Raw genomic sequence first — 27,951 nt, 5'->3', positions numbered from 1 at the left:
TACTAACACATTTCTTTTCATGTATTTTAAAGCATTTCTGTTTACCTGTAGGTCCTTCTTACATCTTTAAAGTGAGTGTAGCTTATGTGTTTCACTTAACATGTCATATCCACACTGGCTTTAAACCAGTGTACTTTTGTTCCATGTCATACAGTCTGATTGGAATTTCTTATGAGTTAACACTCCAAAGCACATTTTATTGCACTCTTTTTAAAATATTTCAAATTTAAATGACAACAACAACAAAGAAAAACATTTATTGCTCTAATACATAATAGCAAGTTGATATTATTTTTTATAAAGTATTTTAAAAACCCCAAGAACTAAAATACTGTTTGATGATTACAGAAACTTTAGTACGTGATTATACAGTGATTATACAGAATCTATATTCATTTTATACACAGAAGAAAGTTCAGGAAACAGTAAGCAGGAAACTCTGCTATGTATATGTGTATTAGCTACAATTAACAGCCCTATCCAGAAGATGCTGAGCACACTCAACAAGTTGACTTCAGCAAGTGTTAGAAGATGGTCAGCAACTGTAAGGATGGAGCCCAAAAGATGTTCTTGAATGAGTATGTGGTAGCAGCGATGATATTTTTAAGACAATTTTTCTTATGGAATCACTAATAAAATAAATTTTTAATGGTCACTGATAAGCACCAGCTCACAACACTGCATGTGGCTGCATCACTTGCACATTACATTTCCTGACACGCTGCATATACAATACACCTAGAACTCTCAGTGCAGAGAGAACTGAGAGGGTTGTTATGTAGCACTCACAAATTACCACAGGGAACATGTACTTTTCAGTGGCATTTGAAACAGTGAAGTTGCAATATTATTTTAGTGACTACATTCCTTAGAATCATAGAAACATAGAATCACTCAGGCTGGAAAAGACCTTAAAGATCATCAAGTCCAACCACAACATAACCATACTACCCTAACTAACAACCCTCCGCTAAATCATGTATCCTTACGTAAAGGAAAAACATAAAGGAGTCAGTTACATACTTCCTGGCATTTTAATACTGGCTTTCAGGTGTTCTCAAACTAAAGTGCTTTCATGTTTCATATATTTTTAACATTTTTCAATTTCTACAAAAAAAAAAAAAAAATCCAGAATATGTATACATTTATTCTATACGCTTGTGAATGCAGTAGATGATTTAGTCTATTCTTGCTTCCTCACCCAAAAAATTGGCATTGCCATCTCCCAGATCTTTCTTTTGAAACCAAGTCTGTGAGTTTGTTCCTTGAATGTAAGCATCCAGAAAATAGCAAATTCCAGGGATATCACTGGGAAAATTTGGAGGAAGTTCTTCTCTTGAGCGCGACGTAAACACAAAACCTGGATACTCCTTTAACAATCTATAATAAAAAAAATGAATTGCCTCAGTTAAAAAGGAATCAATCACTAATTGTTACTATACATTAATACATTCAATAATTATTCAGGAACTCTTTACAAAATGGGTCAGAATTTACTTTAATTTCTATGATTTTTACTGAAAAGTTGAAAAAAACTATTTGGTAACCTTGATGATTCATTAAGTCAGACACCAGTACAAAAAGGAGTGTCACCTCTCTTTTTTGTCTTGTCAGTGCTTTGAATATAGGTGCTGCATTTGTTGTAAGTTCATAGTTGATTCACTGCAACCTATTCATTCATCTTCCCTAATCAAAAGAGAATGGGGATCTGTAAAGTGATGCTTAGCAATTGTTTGATTAGTTTGTTATTTTCAAGGGCATCTGCCTAAGTTTGGTATCCATGAAAATAAGTTAGATTAACTGTTATGTGCCTTCATGAGATGCTGAATCGGCAGCTACAGATCTGACCTTGATAATCCAGGTTTTGGCTGCCTATAACAGATGCTTCTCTACAGACTTAGTACAGACAGTGGGTCTCCTGTTTCTCTAAATAACATTGTTAGCTATCCTATCTCTGGAATGCAAGGTAGCAGGCTCAAACAGAGAAACCACAAATTAATGGAGAAGCTGTGGACTGGTGAACAGAGCTGTAGCTGACAAGACTACTGGACAGAGCAAGTCAAACATCCTCCAAATTGAAAGTACACAGCAAAAAAGACATCTGGCCTTCCTCAAAAGACCACCAGAGGAACACTGAGAGATAGCGTAAGAGAACTAAGACTTGGAGCGGGGAAAAAATGTCAGTCATTTTGGGGACTTATTGTAACAACCCAACCTTTTCTTGGAAATCTAATGCATATGTAAGCAGCTTGTTCTTTATGTATGTGCCTTTCTTGCTCTCTGGTGTGGAGGCTTGGAGGGATTACCCATCTGCACCTGGCATGTGCGCAGCACTAATTAAACATACCTGCTTTATAACTACTCTGTGGTTATAGAGTTTGATTTCCACACATCATCCACTTTACAGTGAAAGCCACCAACCTCAAAAAATAAGCTAATTTTATGAGAAGCAAAAAAAGGCAAGAGATGTATAGTTTCAGGGCAAGAAGCAACATTGCCTCAAGTCCTCCATTTATTTCAATCGTAACATCTAAAAAATAAATATCAGCTGTTCCATTTCACTCTGTTGCTGCTGCTGGCTGCATTCTGAGTAAAAATATCCATTGTGCAACGAGCGGTCAAGACAATGAATGACTTTTACATTAACTACTTCAAGTGGAAATTTTACTGATATATAAAGCACTGTACCTGTAAGTCGTTGGGCTGACATTTATTCTTCGAGGTACACTGCAAGATTCAAACTTGTTGGCAAGGGTTACATTGTTTCCAAAGAGACAATAACGAGGCATTTTAACTCCAACAACTCCAGCAAAGACAGATCCAGAATGAAGGCCAATACGCATCTTTAAAGAAAAGGGAGAAAATATCACAATTAGGTAAGACAAATAAAATGGTTAAAGTTTTCAAAATTCTTCCTTTTTTAAAAAAAAATAAAATTATGAGCTGCTAATAAGAGTTAGTACAGTCTCCTTAATATGTCTGTATTCTGGTCATTACTGTTTGTGGAGTGGAAAGTAGCCCAAGTATACCTTGCATTGCATAGTAAATCACTCTTCATCTGATATGACTGAAATAAAGTTGGTCTTTCTGGCAGTAAATTGATCTAGAATCACCATCAGGAGTTACTACGACACTTGAATGTTTTCCTAGGAGGAACTGTGTGGCACAATGTTAGACTGATGTAAGTTATTAAATTGAAATTGTAATTGCTTTGCTGTTAAAGTCAGAAGACAAGCCCTAGGGAACAGTGAAGAAAATATGTATATGCTGTTCAGCAGTAGAAACATTTTGATACATCCTATTCACATTCAGAGTTTGAATTTTCAGTTTTGTTTAGTTGGTGCTGCTTTCTGTGGCCCTTTAAAAAAATCTTCTGTTCATTATAAACTATATAGACTTTAGAGTCTACATATAAGTATGTTTTCATCAGAGCAGCACTCTGACAGAACAATGGCAGAATGTTGAGAAATCCACATATCTACCATGTGTGCTACTCTTCACATATACAGAGAATACCATAACATTAAGAAGTCACAGCTCTAGTTTTGAGTGAAAAAGCAGAAAAACCTGCAAGAAAAGCAAAATCCACCCTCACAGCAAAGATGACGAGAATATATACAATGATATAGAAGTCTGATTTAAAGTAGCAGTTTGCATTCATGGCTTTTTGTTTGACAACTAGTATTTGAAATTGCAGTGGACTGTGACATACTTCTTGCTTTGCTAAACAGTCAGTTCTTTTGTGAAGCATCTCATTAAAAAATGCATACTTTCATTAAAAATAGACTCATTTTTCCTCTAAGAAGCATCTAGAAGTTGTTTACTTTTTCTCCCTACTTTAAAATTACTTTCAGAATGTAATAACTTTCATCATTCAAAACTATACAAGTATCATTTGCGTGGAAATTATTAACGTCATAATATGTCCTAAATATATTTCCATATCTTCAGGCATAATTTAATTTCATATTGTGAAATACAAATATAGTGGTATTTATTTCCACCATTTTTAATACTGCTGTTCTCTATGATAAATGTGGAGGCTCTAATCCTTATAAAAAAAACCCATTTTCTTGGCCTTAGAATACAAATTTTCCCTAAGCCAAAATCTAAGGAGTCTGAAGTTCCTTTTTGAAAGGGGCAAATGACCAAGCAAGTATTAAATATAAGCAGTGAAAGACATAATTAATCGAGACACCTGTATTAAAAATAACAAGACCACATTTCAGGTGGAAAGTTCAGTACATGCTTATGTCTCCACTGAAAGGAGGTCATAAATGTAACTAGCACTGAATCTAACAGTGGCCTTGCCAGCATTAGCACCATTCTTACAGTGACCAGCACCAGAATCATTTAAAGTCGTGTGGATTACTGCAATTAGAGCATGTCTTTGATGATTCATGTTAATAACTGTTGCCTCAGAACACTTTTATGTTCTCCTAGTTTCCTAATTAGAAAATAAGAAAACTGATTGCTAAGGAGACAAAAACAGCAGCATATCAATGTGCACCTATTAATTTAGCAGCATTTGGGTTGATTTTAAGACCTCTGCTTCATCTTTACTTATCCACAACACTCGTATTCATAGAAATAAAATGGTCAGCCTCTCCACCTATACACACTTGATTCCCCAACTTGTCTGAGTTAATGCAAATTTTCTTTGGAACAACTACCCCTAAACCAATCAAAAATTTCCCTTTTTACCGTATAAAATATTATAAAATAAAATATATGACCTTGATAGGCTCCCCGTGGGGAGACACCACCTCGTCTGACAGCTCCATCATCTTTAGGGCCATCAATGCTATTTGGACAGCATGAGTTTCACTTTCTTTGTGTAGACCTCCAGCGACACAGTAGGCATCTCCAATAGTCTCAACCTAAAACAGGTATATTTGTTCCTTAATATTACAGTACTTGACATATAAAAGTATAGTCTGTGGCTTCAATCTGCTATCTGCATATTGACTGAGTCCTATTTGTCCTGCTAAATTATTTAAGTCTAAGTTTTAAGTTTAAGAATAAATCCTGTGGTAACCTTTAAAAGACAAAAATGCACAACTAATATGTATTGCTGGGCACAACAATAGAATATTTTTCCTTGCTCTCCTACTGTCAGAGACCTGTAGTTACATTAAACACACTGATTTACTCCAGATTCATAGCACTGTAACTGAAATCCACTTTAGAAATGACCTCTTAAGATTTTGATGGGTTTCACGCTTGGCTGCATATATTTCTCACTTTGTTGATATACTCTTTTTTTTTTTTTTTTGCTTATGTTTTATGATTGATAGTAATATTTTTTTTCTTATAATGAAGGTTTAAGGCAAAATATTCTTTGGACTTCTATTATTCTTTGTCCTATTTTGTCTTTATTTCCTTTCCTGCCCCATGGCCCCATACAAAAGCAAAAAATGTTGTACCTTGTAGACATCTAACTCTCCACATTGGTAATCAAAGCGAGTATAAAGCTCATTAAGCATGGTTATAACCTGCATAGGGGAGCACTGGGAACAGATGGCAGTGAATCCAACAATGTCAGAGAAAAGCATTGTGACATTATTAAACTTCTTGGCTTGCACCACTTGTCCCTGCCACAGCTGCTGAGCAACTTCTCCAGGAAAAATAGAAAACAGAAGATCTACTGTCTTCTTCTTTTCCTCTTCAAGTGCTTGATGGGCCTGTTCAAGGGTCGCTTTCAGCTTTCCTAACCTCTTCTTCAGTCCATCCTGAGCTCTGGCTTGCTCTCCAATCAGAACAACATCTCTCAGTGCATTGTGAATAGGAATATCTGAAAGGTATAATCCACGTCCTGTAAAATCTTCTAGCCTATCCACACATGGAGATCCCAAGAACAGGATTGCACTGGATTCAAGAATATAGATCATTTGGCCTTTAAGATCCATTACCTGAAACAGTTAAAGAAACAAGAATTCATGCACACCATGCAAGGCAAGTACTTAGAAAAAAGAAACACATTTTGCTGAAGCACAGGAGAAGTTTCCCTCCATATTTCCAATGACTCTTTTTTTAAAATCAAATTAATAGTCAAATTTTATTTGTGTTGTAGTTCAAGAGGACAATTTTCACTGGATGTTGGTTTCAAAATCTGAATTACCTTACATAATAGGCCATCCTTATCAATTTGTATTAGAGGTCAAAAGATAAGTAATGTAAAATATGACATTTTGTTTTATGGCTTTTTAAACTCCATCTATCTTGCATGTTTCCAGAGAAGAAAACAAATTCCTCATTGAAGTAAAGGTTATAAAAAGACTCTTACCATAGATGATTTCAGTTCAGTATTATCCCATCTTCTCACTCGTACTGTAAACTGCATATTTAACATTGTCATTATTCCACTAAATGTGCAGCTTATTTTAGGGGTAAGAATTTCAAAATATTCTTCAAAATTAGGCTTAGCTTGAAATTCTCTTCTGGTCAAAAGTCTTCTTATCCCATTTCCAACTTGTAGAACAGACATATCCTTGTCAAACATAAAATGAAATGGGAAAATCTTACAGAACACAGAGGCAGGTATCACAAGTGAAGACTGCGGTTTACATGGAGATAAAGATGGTTTTGCACTCTTGACTTGTATAGAGTACAGCAAATAGGGCTGATTAACAAACTCAGCGCAGTCATTGTGGAAACAAGAAGGCATGAGCATGACTTCCACCTCAGTTTCATACAAAATGTGAGCTGCTGCTTTAATAATGCCAGATAGAATAAGACTTGTGATTTTCTTGGGAAAGAAATAATACACATTTAAGAAGTCCTGATCTTTCTCCAGGCATAATATGGAAACTTCTTCAAGTCTGTCCTTTTTTCCTGCTTCCTGACTGTGGCTACTTTGCTTCAGCAGAGTAGTGAAACTGTTCAAGAAGTCCTTAAGGGTTCCTCCAATAACCCCCAGTATGTGTTCATCCTCTTCATAGCATATTTTGAATAGCTCTTCACCAAGAGATTCTCTTAGAGACTCCACAGGAACACCTGAATGGAACCACATTTAAATCAGAACTATACTTGTCATCCTGAATTTTGGGCTAGCCTCTAATTTTTTCATGCTAAACCTAATTAAATCAGCAATATCCTTCACTGATCCAGCACAGACAACTGAGGGTCTTCTTACTTAGGAGTCCTGCCATGACCAACTAAGGTTGTACTACGTGGTGCCTGAAAAACATGGAGAATGGCTTGTAGTCTGGAATGATCCAGACTCATTACTCTGGGGTAGGAATGTAGACAGAATGAATACAGATTTTGGAGCATGAGTTAAACCAGTTGCCTTAGCTTGATATAAAGAAATAAACTAAGAATGAAAAATAATAATAATAAAAAGAAAGAATAAAATCAGATCAGTGCAGATATACATACTATGCTAAATCCAGTAATTCAAATGTCTCTAGGAATATTCCAGGGCTCTGAGACTAGTCAGCACAGAACAGCTCACATCTTCACAGCAAATTCAATTTAAAAGGATAGCTGCATGCAAACTGATTGCTGGGAACATCCTAGCTCCCCAGCTGTTATGAGGTATCATTTTGAAAAGGGTTATCTGCCACATGGCCAGCTTTACTGTTTAAGGTTACAGAGGACAGTGTTTCACTTCGAGGAAATGTTAATTTACTAGCTTCAATAAGTACTAGCTACTACAGATGTAGCCAGTTCCCATATTCCAAATTAAAGCAGTTGTCATCCCATAGACTAGAATCCTTCAGAGGATGTGAAGGATCAAACCTCGTCTCACCAGTATAACACCATAACATATTACTAAAAGTACGTTACAACTCTCTCTAGATGTTGGATGCTGGGGGTCAGCTCAGACTTGCTAAATGTTTTAACTCAAATTCTGACACTCTGAGCTGTTTGTTGGCCAGAAACAATTTACTCTATGTGATGCTGGCATTACTTCAGCCATCACGAGGAATTTATCAGTAACAAGCCGAATTTATATACGAATATATATATCATTTTAAATAAATATTTGTACACGTAATATATGTGTACTATTAAACAAGCATACATTACCTGCTGCAATAGCGTGATCACTGATTATTTTTTCAAAATCTTCTCTTTCACCAATTTTTCTGCAAAGATCATAAAAATACAAATAAAACTCCTGACAAATGAGGACAAACGGGATAGAAATAGTATGCAATAGAAATTACCCGCTCTGTATTTGCTCTGTAAAGATCAAGTTTTTCAAATCAAATAGGCAGGTTTGCTTCTTTTCTCTTGATCTAAGATCTTAGATTATCCTGTGTGCTCGTGATAAATTTAAGATTTAGTTGGATAACAACTTATGGATTGAGGCCAAATGCTGCAGTCTGTCATTGAGTAGAGCCTCTTACACTGCAACAACCCTATTTTTTGTTTCACTAGTGTTTTGCTATTTGTAGTTGTAAGTGTATTTCGTGTTCACAGATAATATATACAACATATAATAAGTATTATATATATATATATAATACATATACAAACAAATAGATAATTTAAGTATACAGTCAAGCATTTCCTGGAATTACATCCAGTTAAAGAGAGGTAATAAAGTATTTGTTTTTGACAGAAAATACCAATCAACTCTATTTACTTCAAAATTACTTTTCCATTGGTAGAAATCTCAATTTCTGTGTTACAGAACAGCAGCCCTACAAGTTCTGTGAGGTTGATAAATATTGACCTGAATGTCAGACACAAAATGATGAGATGTAGCTTAGATTGACCTTCGTACAAGCTGTGAGCCTTTGATACAGGTTATCTGAATTTCCTTACTTGAAAAAACTTAAATATATATACCTGCAAAAGCAGGACAAATGTTTAGGTTTGTTTGAGTTTTGCCTTAGTATGCTGTTTGGAATAGTATACTATATATATTTTTTTTGCTTCAAACTAATTCCTCATATTTTAATACATAATAAAGACAAAGAAAGCATTTCAGTCAGCAATTATAATACACGTCTGACCAGCTATCACGAATGTAAGTATTCACACACTAGAAACCACAATTTTTTTTGTATGATCTTTGGAATTTAAAATTCTTTTCTGAGACTCTTAGAAATACCAGTGCTTTATTTATTATTATAAGGCCATACAATTCTGAATTAAGACAACCATATTCATCTTTCTATCTATGTCTGAGTATTCCCTGAGTTCCACCAGAACATCTGCTTACTTTAAGCAATGGTTCCCTGCACAAATAGGTAAATTTGCCCATTAAGCAAACTTAGATTGCATGAAATGTCACGCACCAATTTAACAAGGCAACAGAACACAGATTCCAGACGTCCTGATTCCTAGTCAGCACTCCAGTCATTATGAACTCTGCAAAACATTTCTGCTGCATGGTTTAGTTGCAAGCCTATTACACATACATACCTGGTTTCTTTTATCCTGTGGTTTGCTAACGTTCTCTGAAGTGCAAGATACAGTCTTTCAAACTGGGGAAAAAAGAAAGCTACATTGATTAAATATCATTGCTGAAATTTTAATCATAACATTTTAGACAGAGAAGAATTACTGTGCTGTCCTTGGGACCATCTTTTCTCAAGATGGTATAGCTGTTAGAAAGAGCATGTCATTTCTGTGTTTGGGGTTTAGATCATGTTGATGCCTTCAGCTCCACAGAATCATAGAATCATAGAATGCCTTGGGTTGGATGGGACCCCAAGGATCATCAAGTTCCAACTCCCTTGCCACAGGTAGGGCCACCAACTTCCAGGTCTGGCACTAGCCCAGGTTACCCAGGGCCACATCCAACCTGGACCTGAACACCTCCAGGGACAGAGTGTTTATATTTTAAAGTGAGGTAATTAAGCTCATAAGTAGTCCAAATGATTTAAGGACCAATTAGATCAAAACATTATCCTAATCACACTATAGCATGGATTTCCATGATTCTTTGGAAATGCATACTCTTAAGAGGAACAATCAAAATGAGCAGTGGGAGACTGCAAATACAGGGCAAAATATAGAGAAATACAGTGGAAGGGACAGTTTAAGAGTAGACAAAACTGAGTGTAGGAAAATTGTATAAAAAAGGAATTGGAAAAGATGAAATGAGGATTTAACCTCTGTTTACCTACATAATACTACAAACTTTGAACTCAGAACAGCTTTCAAAAGGCTTACACCTAAAGGCTTGCATAAAATGCATTTTAACGTATATAATGAAACAATGGTATTAATACACAGTATCCATTTACCTCAGGAAATATTAGTTTGCAGATGCTTTCAGTTAATGTGTGCAGGTACACTCTACTTCTGCTTGTTTTCCTTTGTGGAAGGTTTCCTTGAATGTCTTTTTCATGGACTTCTTTGCAGACGGGCAAAGCAGCTCTCGAGCTGTTTTCTGTGCAGTCCTTCTCATGTTCATCAGCAATATGACTTGGAGTCAGTAAGGAGAAAGGACATTCCCCTGTGATCTTCAAGTCTTTCAGTTTTGTACAGAACATGCTGTACAGTCTCTCTACTGAGGGTAAGAGTACTTGGCTTGGTATTTAATAGTATTCTTATGTTTACTAACAGGAGAAGAAGATGCAAGACTATTTGATGAAGCAACCTCTGTGGAAGATTATTGGTAGCTAGAAATCATCTCAGGAACAGATATGTGCCCCTGGAAAACAAGAAAGAATAAACAAACATACAAACACAAATGTATTATTTTATTTCCTCCTTTAAAATGAAGTGGTAGTTTTTACCATGCATGCATTAGAATAATGGCTTTCTTAAAGCTTTGCTCAACAAAACACTTACTACTCATGCAGTATTTTAAACATGTAATCCCTACTGACTTGAATGCTTCAGGTAGTTAAAAGTGTGTGCATGGTTAAGTGCTTGGCTGAATTGTGGCTCGAGCAATTAAGGCAGAGGAGCTGTTTTATCTCATATATCTTTGCTCATGGTGATGGATGAGGTTCCTGAAAGAGCAAATAGCAAAGTTCTAATGAGAAAATCCTTTTAATTCTTCATAAGCAGCTATTAAAACTACTTGACGTGGCACTGATTTGTAATGGATGCTTAAATCTCAACTTAATCAATGCCAAAGGTATCTCCCTCTTGGAGCAGAGAACTATTTGACTGAAGTTAGCACTCAGCTGTCTGGAACAGCAGACTATCCAAGACCATGGCATAGTGCCTTCTGTAAAAGCCAACAGTCTGGGACTGTCAACAGGTGGGAAACAGACAACATAACACGTAGTTGCTTGGAAACACCAAGGGATTTTATGCTTTTAACAGGTGATGTCTTTCAAACAAAGCATTAAAACCAGAGTTGGACATTGCAGTTTAATTTGTAATTAATTCCCTGTTTGTTATATTTATTTCAGTAAGACTTAATTCATTTCCCATTGACCATACCTCATTTAATCAGATCCCCTCATCCTCATGCAATACTCTAGCAAGATAACCCCTGAGAGCTTCCGGCAACTCTTGAAGCAGCTGAAGTGTTACATTTCTCTCCCTAGAGATACAGCTCAATAAGTCTTTCCTTCAGAGGCACTGTAGCTTTAATTGGCCTATGCACTGCACTGCTTGTTCCTCTCTCCGAGACAACCAAAGGGCCACTGGACCAAGACAAAAAATAACTAATTCCCTAATACAGGTTATGAACTGCTACTTTTGAAACAGCTGTAATGAATGACACAGCAGGGGAGTGCTGCAGAGCCAGCACAAGTGATGCAGATAAAAGTAGCAACAAGCAGAAGGCACTCTGGCTGGACCCCCTGCTGAAAAAAATACCTGGCAGAAAAGGCCCTTTTGAAATGTGCTGTAATGCTGATGATGGCAGGCCAGCTTCTAAAGCATATCTACTGAAATTATGGAAGCATTATTTTAAGAAACAATGATAAGAAAAATAGGAAAAAGAACGTTTGCATAAGATTTTATATTTCTGATTTTGATGCTGAAATTTACTTGTTTCTACTACATGTACTTTATTTTTTACTGCTGCATACTCTTGTGTAGCAAACATGCCAGTGAAAAGTTCCAAGCAAGAACCACACTCTCTATATGTACATGAACATATATTGTTTCCCATTATTGTACAAGCATCATTTTATATACATAAACATTTTTCTTCAGGAGCCGTTATAAAACCTCATATTACATTACTAAAAGAGAAAAGCAAAACAAGCAAATAAAAACTCACCTTTCCTGTACTTAATTGTACTTCTTATTGAATTAGTGTATTGAAATACTGTTAAGAAAAGTGGTAACATAGATATATAGTTATTTGAAACACTGTCAAATGATAAGAAGAGCAATGGCTATGACAGAACTTTGTTTTTTTCCCTATTGCTGGTGGAACTATTTTTCTGTTTCTAGAAGCCAGTAATCTGGAATTATCTGGGGAGGGGGAGATCACTGGCATGTTAGGATGGTATATTAATTAGTGTATTATTAGTGTAAATGTCCTGAAGTTCTTATTTTCCCAGGAACAAAGGGAACGGTTCCTTGATAGTGTATATCCCAGCTCAAACCAGTATCAACAGGCACTACAAGTTTAAAGTGGTGACCAAAGCAAGATTCTGCACTTGGCCTCTAAAACACATATTTAAAGAAACAAAGTTGAAGCTTAATGCCATCACATCTTCAGAGGATTTAAACACTGAAAATAAAAAGTATATATACACTGAGTCTTCCATAATTGAAAAGTCAAGTTTCCATTTGGTATCCTAAGCATACCTTGCACTTAATCTAACTAAAATTCAGAAAAGCACATCATTTTCTAGGAAAACCTGCCTCACTCCAACTGTAATTGGGCAGTGTTTTCTTAAATGTCTGTTAGGCATAGGACAGTGAATCGTTTCTGTTGTGTTTAAAGAAGAAATTCCAGCAGTGTGATGGACTTTAAAAAGTTATAAGAAAGATGAGATATGGTACATGTCACAGATTGAATCAAACATTTGCAAGCGTGTTTCAAGAATTATAAACTCCAGCCCTCACATTTTTCATAATGTTTAAAAACATTTTCTGACCATGAGAAAAAAAAATAAAATATATGGCACTTGAAAAAAGATGGAAAAAGTTTCTGGTTTTGATCCCTTTCCAAACATGCTCTGTGAGAGCTTATCCCACGGGAGCAGCGGTGTTTTATATGAATTCTTCATCTCTGCTGTATTAATTGCTGTCATATTTACCTTTGGAAGCAAACTGAAAAAATGAAATTAAATAATCTGTGGCGAGAACAAACTACAAGCAACACATTTATTTAGTGTCTGGCTGAATAAAACATGGCACTGTGCCACTCAGAAAAACTAAGATGACTTTACACAGTATAGTCATAGCAGTAGAATAATTTAAAAGTGTTCAAAACGCTTTGTGCAAACATTTCATTGTGTATTTACATCTGTACTTGTCTTACAGCCAGAAGGTCTTCCTGTATGATTATTTGTACTAGTTGCTTCTGAATATTTTCCTCTGCTAAAACACTTCCTTGACGATTGCATGAAATACAGCGCAATGAATAAATCACACAGTAAAATCGCCTTATATTAATGTAGTCATTTATAAGAATTAAGCAATAACACTTGCTAACAGTAGCTAAAGTTGTTATTTAATCTTAAAGACATGGGAGGAAAAATTAGAACCAATGTTAAATACCTTTTTCTTTACCTAAGCTATGTCACTAGATCAGAGTAGCATATGTTATGCTATAGTGTTACTTCTTATTTTTAGTTAGACATGTCAGTTAGGTGAACTTGCACACATTGAGCAATGATTTTAAAAATATATATTGACTGATGCAAAAAATACCCCTCAAAATATATTACTGCCTGGATCTATCTTTCTACAGCTCAAGAGCAATTGCAGTGCTTGAAGGAGCTTAGTGTGGTCTGGAAGTCATTGCCTGAACGGAAATAGTTGTTAACATCTATCTTGTCTTTATGTAAAATGGAGACTTGCAATTCCCACCAAGCTTTAATCCTTGTGGGATTCAGAAATCACTGCCTTTTACCCCTTGCTAGCAGGCCTATGCACAGAGCAAGGCAGGATCTTTACAAAGTCTGGCTCTTTACATACAGGCAAACCACATGTAAATGCTAGTAAGACAGATTAGAACCAATCACCCCATCAGGAACAGCTCAATGTGCATTTAGCTCTTTTCAGCAAAGAATCTCAAGGAATATAACTAAATCCTATAATTTTGTCTTAAAATTTTGTCTGAAATGCAATAGCAACACTTGACTTTTTCTACTTAAAGAGCCATGTGTGGTAGCAGAGTCAAAGCTTTAACTTGTCCATTTCCTAAGATTTTAAGGAGTCTTCTAAAATGCTCAGAGAAAATTGATCAATTCTGCATCAAAATATAAGTTAATATTTTAAGAAGTCAAAATAAGTTTTGTTGTTCTTTTTTCAGTCTCACTAAATCCTGCACAAGTAAATAAGCCAACTTACTTGGGCTGCTTCATTGAACGCATTTGGAGTGCATATACCTTCAAAAAGTTAATTTGTCTGGATATGGCTGCTTTGGGAAACACAAGGTATACGTAACTGGAGGAGACGGGCAAATCTGTTTCCAAATATCTGAGTGGCAGAAAGTCATTAAAAAAAAATAAATAAATGCCATTTACTGACAGTTGTTGGCTTAAATGGAGGGCATCTTGGAAGACACATGTCCTTGTAAACACCAAGTTGTTTCTCTGCAACTCTGCATTCAGAGACTAAACATTCACTGAAATTTGAGGATACCTCATTTATTCCTTTCTATTAAGTTAGTTCTGTCATTAACAGAGTAAATACATTTGCTGACCTACCTGAGGACAGCTGTGTCATTGGCCAAGAATATCATGTAATGTACACATTACATGTAGTATATTGTAGAGATAGGATTTTTAAATCTGCAGCAACAAGACAAGCTTCATTAAAACATTAATAAGACCAATTGGCAAAATGAACACAAGTGTTAAAAGAAAACCGCAAAACCAAGGACTTGAGTGTTAGGTGACCACTGAATTCTAAATCATTACTACACCTGTGTAGATACAATAGTACTAACACTACAGAGTAATATCCATTTTTTTTCAGCAAGATTCTAGGCTCTTTCACTGCGCAGTTGCTACTTGAGCAAAGGCCATAACTGAAGACATATCTTATCCTTCATATAGATCAGGGGAGATCTGATGATTTTTAACAGTGGACTTCACAGTAAGTCAGTGGTACCCCAGAAATGACTAGATCCAGCAATCTCAGATTCTACTCTGTCTCCAGAAAGGAATAAGCTTTGTCAGGCATTAACTCCTGCTTTTTCCCTGATAAATGTCCATCCCCCTTTCTGACAAGTTCTCCCTACTTCTAATCTGTCTGTACATCAGAGCCCTTTAGGGAAGTGTTATTTTTCACTTCAAAGCACAAAATGCCATTTTGTGCTGTGCAAGCCTAATTCCGGCATCCTGACTTTCAGATTTAGCTCTGTTTGTGGCTACTTCTAAAAGAAGTACACTCACAACAGTTCTGTTAATCGCAGCACACCTTTGATAGGAAGGAAATGTCACTGCCCATACTTAACTGTCTAGCGAAATTGCAGTGACTACTAAACTACGTTCAAGGTAGTAATGCAGTTATGATACAATTCTACAAGCCACAGTAATCAATTGTTAATTTAACAGCCCAAATATTTTACTAAACCCAAATTCAGTGTGGTGACTCATCCTTGTGCCCTGTATAACACCTCGGTACAATTTTTTCCTTCATGAACTGCTTTAAGAAACAGAGAAATGCAATCAGTTATTTCCCGAGTGATATACATCTCATGAACCGTGATCTGCTGCAAAAATGACAACTTCAAAGCTAGGAGATGCAGAAAATAAGAACACTGAATTATTCCTTTGTTCTCATGGCAATCAGCAGGAAATAACTTTCAGGGAATACATAAGTAAACTTCAAAACTTCTAATGTATGTCATTTTAAGGTCATCCTGAGACATACGTTTCTTCTGCTTTAACGTTTTTATAACAATTTCTGAGCCCTGGCATAGAAACCAATAGGCTTGGAGACAGGCTAAATCCCTAGTTTTAAAATATCACTGAATTTCTGATACTGATGAACCTTTTTCCTTCCAGTGGTCTACAGCAAATTCCTGGATCCAAATATAACCATAAGAGAGGCCTAGAGTGGTTTCAATTAAACACGCATAGGAAATCCTAATTACTGCACCCATGTTTTGTCATGTAACTAAAGGAAGAACTGATTCCTAAATGTAACTAATAAGACACATCTTTGTCATTTTAAGTATCGCATGCACTTTCACAGGGTAAATATTTTTCCTATGTTAGGACTAAGTAACAGGGAGGCATGCTGAGAAGATAGCGTGGGAAATTTTTTCTCTTCCTGTTAGTCAAAGGCTATCCATGAAAACATTCCATAGCAAGCCCAGCAGGCAGCCCCAGAGCACCTGATTCTTTGCTCTTCCATCGTGCTCTTAGGCAGAAATAGCAGTTTTTGACTGTGATGCATCCTCTCAACTCCACTACAGGTCCAAAACATGGGTATTACCATCAGCTAAGTACTTATAATGGAGGTGGTGCTCACAAAAACTCCAGCTACTTTAACTGTGGGAGTTCTTAAGGTTGACTGCTCATGTGCCCTAGTTCTGAGGAAGACCTAGAGATATTTCATGAAAGTACAATCTGTTGTTTACAACCACAACTCGTTATTTAAATGTTTTCAGAACTCCTGATAATGAAGTGACGTAATTGGTGACACCTTAAGTGATCCAGGTACACAGTGGGGGAAGCAACTGAAACAGTGAGGACAAACATTAGCAAAACCTATTCCAAATGTCCAGAAATCATTCTCACACTTCTAAAGGAATACATTTTAAATATAGCATTTCCCTTTAGTCTGCATTTGAAGTTCACAAAAGTTCAGATTTTAGTGAGCACTAAGAAGAAAGTATATAAATAAATGAATGTCTTCAGCACTCTTTCTGCCATATCAAGAATAAAAGCTTGACTTGCAGAAATACGATGTTCATAGCCGTGTGAAGGAGTTAAACACAAAGATCAAAGTCTTGCCTGTAGTCAGTGGAATGTAAATTAGAATTCAAAAAAGGCAAAGGCAAAGCATTGTGATTCTAGAACACGAAGTAGTTGTCAACTGTTGTGGTTAATGATTCTTTCCAAATACCTACTTACAGCTGTATCTCTCAAACATACCTCTGCATACTTTTTTCCTTTGAGTAGACTATAACTCTGTGTGTCTGAGAAATTTGATTTTTGTTTAACTCATAGATTGGAAACGCTTTCTAGAGACAAAGAAAGTAAAAAGCTATTGTGACATGCTGTAATAAAAAATAAATGAATAGCTTTCTATCTCTGAGTATGTTTCACTGCAATCTTTAGCTTGTATTTATGATTTAACCAGGACTGCTGCATCTTCTATAACAAATGAAACAATAAACTTATTAAAACTGCCAAATTGCTAATGCATAAAGTTATTTCTCCTTTAAGAATTACAGTATTAACTGTAAAGCATCCAGAGATGACCAAATAATTCTTCCACATCTTCAGACACTTATCTTGATGAGTCTTTTATCTACATGTGTTCATCTGCTTAAAGTTTAATCTGCGTGACTGTATACAAAACTGGTCCACAGGTTTTCCTAAACACCATTACTGTATGCCAAAGATTCTGAACTGTCATGGAGGAACATAAAACATTGAGTACAGTGTCTTATAACAGCACATGTGTTAAAATACTCACTTTGTGTTCAGAGCTTTAAAATATAATGAAAAGCAAGATTTAGAAATGATGGAGTACTAAAAGCTTCCTTGAACACTATAGAACTTACAAAATTGCTTGAAAATTAGGTCTGCAGAAAGCAAAGTGTTTCACTAGTAGCTTTCAAGTGCAGAGATTTTAAATGTAATGTTTGTCACCTCTGACTTGTGTATACAATGTCTACAACATCATTTTCACACTGAAAATCACAGACAACTGCCTTTCATATTTATTCATATTTAAGAACTCATGCCAACTCACACTAAAGTTAATGGTTAATTCTGGATATAGTCGGAACAGGATTAGTCTCTATCAGTTCTGCCACTGTTGTCATAAAATCACTGGCTTGGCTGTTTTCTTATTTTTGAACAAAATATGCCGTTGGCCTTTGTCGTTCCAGTTTTTTTGCATGTTGGTGTGTAGATGTGATAGCAAACATACATCTGGTCTCATCTGAGATCAAACATGATGCATGATAAGCTAAAAGCCAGAATTTCTAATTAGTGAAGATAGTTTGTCCTGCAGCAGCAAGGTCACAGCCTTCTAATTTTTCAGATAGGAAAAAAAATAGATCTATGAAACAGGTATATTCAATTAGAATAGGCAGTAGAAGAGATGTTTTCACAGCCATCATGCAGCTACTGATATTGCTTTACCTACAGCATGAGGTAAAGAAAACAGCTCTGAGAAAAAGATCAGCCACTTTCCTAATTGTTCTCCGCCATTATATCTGCAGGGCTGGAACAGAAGGCATCTTTCTTTTCAGTTTAATAGTTACAGATGTTTTCTGCTACAAAACACAATTTAAAACAAAACAAAAAACAAACCCCAACAAGTTCAGGTACAGATTCAGGTGGGAGCTGATTTCATCAGAGGACTTGGATTTTCATGAGACAAGGATCATATAATTAATACTTACCAAACAATATGCTTGTGATATTAGAGAATAGAAAAATTCCCAAAGGATCGTACAGTTCTTTTACTCTGATACTTGCTTTTTATCCAGGTAGGAAACTGTATCAGCATTTAGTCTGTAGTTCAAGGTCTGTGGCAGTTTATGCTTCAGTGCTGGAAGCCTTGGTGTTTCAGTCCTCAGGCAAAATGAACAAGCAACAGCTTGAGTGTCTTGCTTTAGAGGCTAGTGCTCCAAATCGGAGTGTCAGCAAAAGACGTAACAGCACACAGGTATGTGGAAATGACAGCTCTGCAACAGATGTGAAGTCCTTCATCCTTGAAGGCTGAAGTCTGAACCTTAAAGTGGTAGGAAAGGGCTTCAGAGGATCTGGGCTGCATTGCTTTTGCAGATGCAATGGGTTCGTCTCAGATTTATTTCATTATGAAGCAAAACTAAGATCAAATGTAACTGTTAAACATCTCTGTTGCAGCAGGTTGACTTGTGCAATGATAGATAAACTACCCAGACATCATAAAACTCACATGGAGTGTGGGAGCTGTCCCACATTCAAGGCCCTTTAAAATACTACTTCCCACTCAAATGATACACAGCACCCACTGTATTTACTATTCTCTTAATCTTTAAAATGGCATACAAACCATGAACACCTGTTCTGCTGGGTGGGTGTTTTTTTCCCCCCCCACTATGTTAAGGAACCACATCATTTTCATAAATCTTATCAAGATGGAGACTGGAATAAAAAGTACATCTCTATTTATAACTTTGCCTAAATGGTTCCTCAAGCTGTCACAGACTCTCCTTGGCTTTTATTGAAGCTCAGCTTTGAGGCAGAAACACTTTTAAAATAAATAATTATGAGGGTTAAGCAGGGGCCACACATTAGAGTATCTCTAATTTGCAATGTTACATACTTGTGCTTTGAATAAGAGCTCTAAGCCAGCACCAAAAATGGCTCTCTTGTTTCAGACGTGTAAAGGCATGGAGACTGGACAGTAAACCAAGATAAAACCCTAAAAATAAGCCAAAAGCAAGGTCCTGTCCTGGAGAGTTCATACGTACTCAGAGAACTACCTCAAACAGATACTGAATTATTATTATCATGAAAAGAGATGCTCCTCTGACTGGAAAGTTATATTTATCATTAACTGGGTTCTTTATCAAAGAAATCCCATGACAAGGAATAGGTTCCATCTCTATGTGTAAATGCACAGAAAGATGATGCTTTATAAGCAGTTCTCTCTTTTTTCTAGGGATATATGAAATTTCACAAGGAAAAGGCTAAGAGAGCTTCTTTATACTCAGGGCAAAGGGAGTGATAGGCAAGAGTTCCCTGAGGATAAAACGAGATGTAAGTTTAAGGATAAAGAAAGGTATTACACCCTCTATGAAGAACTTTGTGCCAAGGCAAAAAAAATGTCTCTTGGTATTTTGGAGCACCTGCAAATATCATGAATCTTGTAGAGTTTGTACTCTCAGGATGTTAAACACGGAGAAAAAAGAAAACATACTGCATTGTTTTATACAGTCTTCCTTTGCATGAAGTCACAAACCTTGGATATTTTTGTTTACAGCTTAGGTGATGCTGGAAATTCAAAACATGCTTTAAATATTTGCACCTGGCAGTTTCTAATGTGACAAAGGCACCAACTGTTCTAGCATTCTGTGGTAATAAAGGAATGAAGTTCCCACAGTATCTTCAAGTATCTGTGCAGCATATTTACGTTGTAAACCTTTGTTCTGAGCTTTCAACTCTGTTTATAACTAGCATCTAAATTCCACGTTGTCTATTATATATCAAACTAACAAAAGAACACTGAAAAGTAATGTAGCTTCTTTGTTGAAAGCAGAATTGCCTAATTTAAATTTAGACTTAATGTTCTGAATTAATTTATTAATATTTGACTAATGATCACGAGAGTTTTCCACAGTTGTAGAGTGATCACAGGGAAAGAAACCAATGAGAATAAGTTATTAAAATTGTAGCATAAAAAATTATTTCTTGCATATTTATTCCAATGTTAAATAGACTAGCCATCTACAATACAGTATGATGCAGCAACAATAATAAAAACTGCATTTTTTTTTTAATACACCAAGCCTGTAAGATGTTTTCTACTCTCAGTTTCTTATCTCATTTTTTCCCTATTACAATATGTTGTTAACTAAAATGTATCCAAAGCACAGGCAATGATGGATGTTCTTTTCTAGATTTTACTACATATAAATCATAATCCTGTATTCATCCAGTAATCCTTGCTCTTTGCTGCTTCAAATCCTATTTCAAAAGATACTATTACCATTTAGTTCCCTTCTATCATTTAAATATCTTTTTTGCTTAGAAATTACAATGGCCTAGAAGTGGAAGTTATTTCCAAAGAGAAACAGGAAGGTATGAAACCACATTTCCTACGCTACACCAATTAACAGTAAAAACAAATTTTACTTCCTAGTGCCAGTCTCTACTCTTCTGAGGGAATAACGGGTATCTTGTCATGATGTCTCCCATTCTCTCAAGCCTGGTAAACTTCTGCATTTCAAATTCTGACTAAGCGTGACTCTATCAGTTCTAAAATTTGCCATTCATGTGGCCAGTGACTTTTTCCACATTACTTGACTATCATGCTCCATCTCTCATGATCTGGAGTACGTGACATGCAGACTAAGTGCAGAGCTCATCTAAGCTGATGCTAATTTACAGAACAGCTGGAGATTTCAGTGTCAAGCAGTAGATGTAGCCTCTGTCTCACACACCTATTAAAATGTTTTGCAAGCCATGCATAACTCACAACTGAAAGATGCATCTCCTACACGGTATTTCATTTCCACCACACAATCCAATGTTTTTGTCTGAGAAAGGAACTACTGAATGACATTTCAGCAATCAAGAAGGCCACCGTTCAATTAGTGGGACTGATACTTGGTCAACACATGAAAATTCCTATGGAGTCTTTGCTACAACTGAAATATTGTTATCCAACTTTCTGTCTGATGGGTTTATCCTTGGACAGAATGCTTAGCTGAGAAATTGTGCCAATGCAATCTTGCATTCTGATGGAGTTACTGCTTTTTCTCTACCACCGTTGCTAGGTGAATTATTTGTTTAACTTTCCAAAAGGCCCAAATTAAGATCAGGGACATACACAAATATATAGTAAAAGATTATTATTTGGCTTGAAGAGCTTGTCCTCTGAATATCAAAGACAGAAAAATGGGATACAAAGTTTTACTACAACTCTTTTAAAAGTGAGGCAATGAGATACACCAGTAATCACAAAACTGCATTTGAACTAAGGAGTGAATCTGTCTCTCCTCAACCGACTTGCACAAGTTTTCCTCAGTAGAAGTTCATTAAATCTAAAATTAATTGTGATCATTCCTGTCATGATTTTTTGGCAAGCCCCAAAACTACCCTTCCCTTCATGCCATTCTTCCCCATAAGTGAGTTTTAAAATCCCACTTTTCAACATGCTTTGTGAATTCTGTGGACTAATAGCTATTTTCACCAAAACTGGAACAGTTTTTTGATTAACTGAGCATTTTTCTTAGCAAGAGGTCAATGGCATTGCACTCACAACTTGTCTGTTCAAATGGAAAACTATGAAGGCAAGTTAGGCAAAAAGAAAAAACAAAAACGTTAAAGTAAAAGTTAGATTGATGCATGCTTTCTCTAAAGACATGGAAATTTTGCCATTTTTAGCAGTTCTATTTAAATCAACAACTGCAATGAGTATTTTAGGCTCCAGAGCGCCTGCAGCCAAGACTACAGAGCCACACAGCTTTTAGCAGATACCCCTCCCTACTAGGCAGGACTGGGTACATCATCCTCTGTTTTCAAAATGCATAATAATTGTGAGGAAATGCAAAACCTCAATTTTTCCAAGTAACAAACTGGAAATCTTGCTGAGGTGTCCTGCCAGTGCCTTTTGCAATGCTCTCTCATGTGTGAAGGGTTTCTGCATTTGCCGAAGAGAGAAATCCACTCTCCTTGAACAGCTTTTGTCAGTTTCTGTCTGTATCAAGAACCAAGTGAAACACAAGGTTAAAGTGAAATTAAACATTTTTACTTCGTACAGCATTAGAAAGGCAGTTTCCTCCACACAATGTATTCCTGTTTAATATACCATAAAGAAAATCACAGCACACCTGTTCCTGGGATCTCAAAACCAGGTACTATTGCTGATTAAAAGTGGAGAATTCAGCATCATCTACTGTATGTGGCACCACGATAACTGTTTTTTACTGCACCCTGTGGAATCCATGACATTCTAGAATTAAACTGCACTAAAGCCATCAGCAGGATCCCCACAAAATATCATTTCTCCAAGAGACTGATATATTTTCATTCTGAGTGTCTTACAATGGGACTAAAGAAGAGGCTCGCTTCATAAGCATATGTTTGTTTCAATTTCCATTTGTGGGGGGAAAAAAAAGATTTTAACACAGTGCCTTACAGTAAGAATTTTTTACTCACACTGAAACAGTTGGATGACTTGCATGGAATATTCCCTGTAACTCTATAATACAAATAGCTGTCTAAGTGCAAGATTCCACAATGCTTGATAAAATCTTTGGAACTGCCTCCAGCCTCTTCCATGATAATGCACACACCCTGCTTTCTATATTACATCCCACACAATTAAAGCTCTATTCCTGAGCCGCTGCATGGCTGACCTATTTTCTATATGGACTTAGCTGAAACAATCAATGGGCATAGTCATGCATAAAGTGCAAGTCACAGGCAAACAGTCCCAAGAGACAGCTTCAGGCTGCCTTGTGCCCCACAGCCACATGCTGTGGTGCAGTCCTTCAGGTATTTTTCCCCTTGTCCAAAGGCAGAGAAAAAAATATCTGGCACTCAAGCAGAGAGAGCACAGTATTTTCTACACAGTGAAAGGTACAGTCAAAGGGGGAATGGTGAAAGAACAGCCCTCTCAGACATAGCATGTAAGGCTACTGCTTGCTTATCAGCTCGGTTCAGCATGTTGCCTGCGGGAAAACAGTCTACTGGTGCTGATTTGCATTTGTCTGAATGCTTTTACTAGCAGGGTACCATTCTCTTGGAACAGCTACTTTGGGAATGAATATGCAAGAAGAGAATCAATCTATGAGTTAGAGCAATGAAATCAAGAACTATGTCTGTAAATCAAGAATCATGAAATCAAGAATAATGATAATGCTGCCAGGTTCAAGAAGCAGGGAGAGTTCCTAGAAGTAGCCTTGAGACTATGAAGTATGAAGGGGAGATTTCAATAAAATGAGAGTGCTAAACTACCTTGCACTTAAACCTGAAAGCTGTAATCTTAGCAGAGGCATTGACTCTATTTAACCAAACTATCATATCATAAGAAATATGAATTAAAAATAAGTGTGAGCATCCCAAAAAATCTACACTGTCATAAAGTGAAGTTATCCCAAAGACTGAAAGCAGGTGGAAGCATTACACCTCAAATTTATTTGGGGTCTGCAGCAGTGAAGAGGACACAGCAAGACTTCTTTATAGGGAAGTAAAATTAATTCCTAGAGAACATCTTCGTTCTGATTTAGGTAATGAAGCAGCAGAACATCAGACAGCAATGGAATCTGCCCTCCACAACAAATGAATAAGTAAAGACAACTAAATAAGGAAATAAAATAAGAGTAGAAGTCAGATTGCTCTGAACTCCACGTGTACAAAAATGTATAACGATACTCTATGAACTATAGGGCATAAATGAACTAAATTGCCTAGGAAACACTATTACTGACTGAGCAGTGGCATCACCTGAGTAGGACAACCTAAGAATTGGAAGAACAGGATCCTACTGAATGAATAGCAATTTATATTTTGTTTCAAGTTAAAAGACTCTTTAAAGATAACAGCATGGTCTTTGCAATTGATTCATAGATCAATAAGCAGAAACGTAATATAAAACCTGCTGTCTCTAGCAAATTTTCCCATCTTCATTAGAGAAAAACAAAACCAACCACATTAAAAAAACGACCAACCAAACAAAAAAGAAACAGTTGTTTAAACCCCAGGCTTATCCCATTTATGCATGTGCATAAATCCGAGTGACATTTTAAAATGGAGCACATATTAATACTCTGTACCAAAAAGTGTTTTATTCTTGTACAAAGACTTATACCTGAACACTGATAAGATAAACTTGATTCTCTATCAACTGGTACAACTAGTTGTGGAAGTCTCACTGAATACATAGTACAAATACAGCTCAGACACTGAAAACCCAATGAAAATAACACCCAAAGTAATGTCAAATGTGAGATTTGACTCAATTTAGACTTCAAGTGCAAAAAACCATAATTGAAATGCTAGGCATCTAAATGTAATAAACACGCTAAGACATTAATAACGGAAATGCACAGAGTGCACAAGGAACTCCAGCAAGGAAACTCTGATGCAGACTCCAAATAGCTCAATTTCCAGTTACTAATAAAATTGACAAGGTGAAACAATGATGTCTAGATATCATTATTAAAAAAAAACAGATAAGAAAAATAAAAATAAAGTCCATAAAGTCTATTCTGTAGTTTCTTATAACTATTTTAAAATCTTTTTAAAAACTATACAGAAGTTTTCTTCACTAAACAAGTTTATACAAAAAATGCAAACCTGGTTGTCTAGAGAATAGACAGAAAATAGTGGCCAAGTACCCTGTAAGACATATTTCCTTGCTTATAACTTAGAATATTGCAACTGGTTATTGCAGTGCTCAATATTCTTTTTTATTTTTCTATTTTATTTTTAATATAGTTTACAACATATTTTGGTGAAACAGATTATTTCAATTAAAAGGAAAAATAGCTTTGTTTCTACAGAATCTACCTTGAGTTCTTGCACTGCTTCCTTTGCTTCTTGATGTCAGTTTAGAATTTCAGACACAGCATTCATCTTCATAGTTGCTGTGACATAACCTTTTATTGTATGATACATCCAGGTTTTGATTGCTACTGATGTTCTGAGCATTATGTTTTATAGACTCTTATTTATGTTTTGATTTCAATAGGGGGTCTGCTCTGAAACAGAGTGTCATAGACATATTTTTAAACAAACATTCACCAGAATATGACAAATACACATGACTTTAGTACTTGCTTCTATGGACACAACATGAATACCAGCCTTAACTTCTCATTTTTCTTTTCATTTCATAGTTCTTTATCTACTGGACACTCAGACAGGAAACTGAACCAATGGGACAAGTGATGGTGAACAGTTTTGTTGATTATGGCAAAAAATAAAAATAAAATAAAATAAAAGGGATTAAAAATAACACTATACAACTAAATTCAGTTTCCCCTGCAGTGTTTGCCTCATAATCTTGCACTGCCATGAGTCATAAGAGCTGTGGGCTACATAATTCCACAAAACAAACAAAAACAAGAGATCTCAAGATATGGTTTCCCTCCTCTTTTCTTACTTTCCCTGGATAATTTGGATCAGCATGATATCAGCAATTGCTTTTCTCTTCTGAGATTGTACAATGTGAAATCTTTTATATCACCATTATAGTATTTCTCATGTTCCCTTAAAATCATCTAGTTCATTTAAGGTTCTTGCTACTGGCAAAGCAAAAGAGTACTCATCAGAGCTATGAGTGTACATTCAGATGTAGTGAGAGAGCAACACAATCCAAGCAAGAAACTTCAGCGAGGAGAACATCCCATGCATGCATTTGTAACGTTTTTTCACTTGTTCTCTGGATGTTTCAAATGCCTAATTTTTTTTGATTAACTATGAAAAACAGCCTGGAATCTCTTTCTAGTATGGGCTGTCACCATCGTTTGCTCCTTGTGCAAGAAAGGATTGGACCCATTTATGCAATTTGAAGTATATATTACCTTGCTCCTACTTTCTGCAATTTGGAAACAAGTTATCTTACCCTTAACTACATTAAAAGGGACTGGCTTCATTGGGAATTCTGCCTTAGGAAAATCTAAAAGATTATGCTATTTCCTAATAAGTAATACACTGTCTTCTACTAACAGCAAGATAATTGAACACTTGCACTTGTTCTGTTGCGACCTACACTAATGAATAATTGCTCCATTACAACTGTTGATTGAGACTTTACAATTGAAATTCCAAGTGAGCCAAAATGTCTTTTTCCCTCCTGATATTTCAACAATCAAAAGTTTCACCACATCTCTTTAGACCAACTTGGACATAGCACATTGTAATCCATACTCCAATGGAAGCGAATGAGCTCAGAACAGCATTCCAAACCAGTTCATTTCACACCAATACAGCAATATCAATATCACATCTTCGCACAGGACATTTTTCCCCCGTCTGCTCATCTTTTGTGCATAATTAAGCCAGCTCACTATGTACACAGCAGAAGCAACTAGCTCCGAAAAACAAACCCATTGTAGTAGTAGCACTGGATGAAGCACAAGAAAGGACAAATGATAGATGAAGGTATTCCTCTACATTTGAGAGAAAAACGTCTCAAGCATCGCAAATGTTAATAGATGATTTTATAAAGGGACTACTGGCCCTGGGCTAGTCATGTTCACTGAGCCTGAAGCACAGAAACAGCCAGCTCTAGCCACTCCCAATTGCAATTACCAGCCTCGACAAAGTAGGAAAAATAGTTAAGCTACGGAAATCGACTGCAAAAAGTGAACTGCCAATCCTGAAGAATACAATACAATAGGAAATACAATGAATAAAATAGGAATACGACAAAAAGAAAGCACTCAATACACGCAAAAGCGAAGTTATTGTTAGGGTTTAACTACGTGATTCAATTTCAGGCTTGTGTCAAATTCATGAAGTGCAACAATGTGAATCGCGCTACAAACGAGATAAGAGAGCTCGCCTAATTGTGAAGCAGTACAGCCAGTCCGAATGGCTGCAATTAGCTCGGCGGGCACTGTCAGCAAGCGAATTCTTAGAAACCCGCACAATGCACAAAGGCCCCCGGTGGCTCGAGCCCCGCACAGCCCCTCCGATCGCTCCCAGGGACGAACCGCACCGTACTGCGCTCCGGCTCACGTTTGGCCGAGGGGCTTTGGCCGAGGGGCTTTGGCTAAGGGGCTCCTGCCGGGGGGGCTCCCCGCGCCCCCCGCTACCGGGGATCGGCTCCCGCCGCCGCCCTCCCGAGCCCCCCGGCCCAGCCGTTCCCGTCCCAGCGCTGTCCAGGGTCCCCGCCGCGCCCCGCACCGCGCCCCGGCCCCTCCGAACCGCCGCTAACTCACCATGGCGCTCCGGCTGCTTACGGACGCGCGGCCCCGCGGAGGGCTCTGGGCACGGCTCCGCTGCGCTCCCCGGCGCCGCCAACATGTATTTGGGGAGCGGGCGCAGC

The 27,951-nt window shown here is 36.8% G+C and overlaps 1 protein-coding gene across 2 annotated transcripts; it reads right to left on the bottom strand.

Annotated features, from left to right (window-relative positions):
* Positions 1-165: 165 nt before the first annotated feature.
* GUCY1A1 (guanylate cyclase 1 soluble subunit alpha 1) lies at positions 166-27,951 on the bottom strand. 2 transcript variants are annotated; one of them, XM_015860978.3, is made up of 9 exons: positions 27,845-27,951; positions 10,209-10,618; positions 9,382-9,443; positions 8,035-8,093; positions 6,287-6,996; positions 5,427-5,912; positions 4,737-4,880; positions 2,689-2,843; positions 166-1,380 (listed from the first exon to the last, which is right to left on the bottom strand). In XM_015860978.3, exons 2-9 carry the CDS (start codon positions 10,455-10,457, stop codon positions 1,179-1,181), a joined length of 2,067 nt encoding a protein of 688 aa, XP_015716464.2. In that variant the 5' UTR covers positions 10,458-10,618; positions 27,845-27,951; the 3' UTR covers positions 166-1,178. The 2 variants fall into 2 exon arrangements, with proteins under 2 accessions (XP_015716464.2, XP_015716465.2); XM_015860979.3 differs by lacking the exon at positions 4,737-4,880.

Source organism: Coturnix japonica, chromosome 4 (assembly GCF_054131305.1).
Source record: "Coturnix japonica strain WE chromosome 4, WE-NBRP24, whole genome shotgun sequence".
NCBI classification, from domain to species: Eukaryota; Metazoa; Chordata; class Aves; order Galliformes; family Phasianidae; genus Coturnix; species Coturnix japonica.
Note: the sequence above shows the minus strand (reverse complement) of the source record. Positions and strands in the feature narration are given on the sequence as shown.

Coding starts and splice junctions, on each gene's coding strand:
- GUCY1A1 (XM_015860978.3), bottom strand. CDS start 10,457: ATGTTCTGTACAAAACTGAAAGACTTGAAGATCACAGGGGAATGTCCT. Junction 9,444..10,208: donor GCAAACTAATATTTCCTGAG/GTAAATGGATAC, acceptor TTTTTTCCCCAG/TTTGAAAGACTGTATCTTGC. Junction 8,094..9,381: donor CACAGGATAAAAGAAACCAG/GTATGTATGTGT, acceptor TGATCTTTGCAG/AAAAATTGGTGAAAGAGAAG.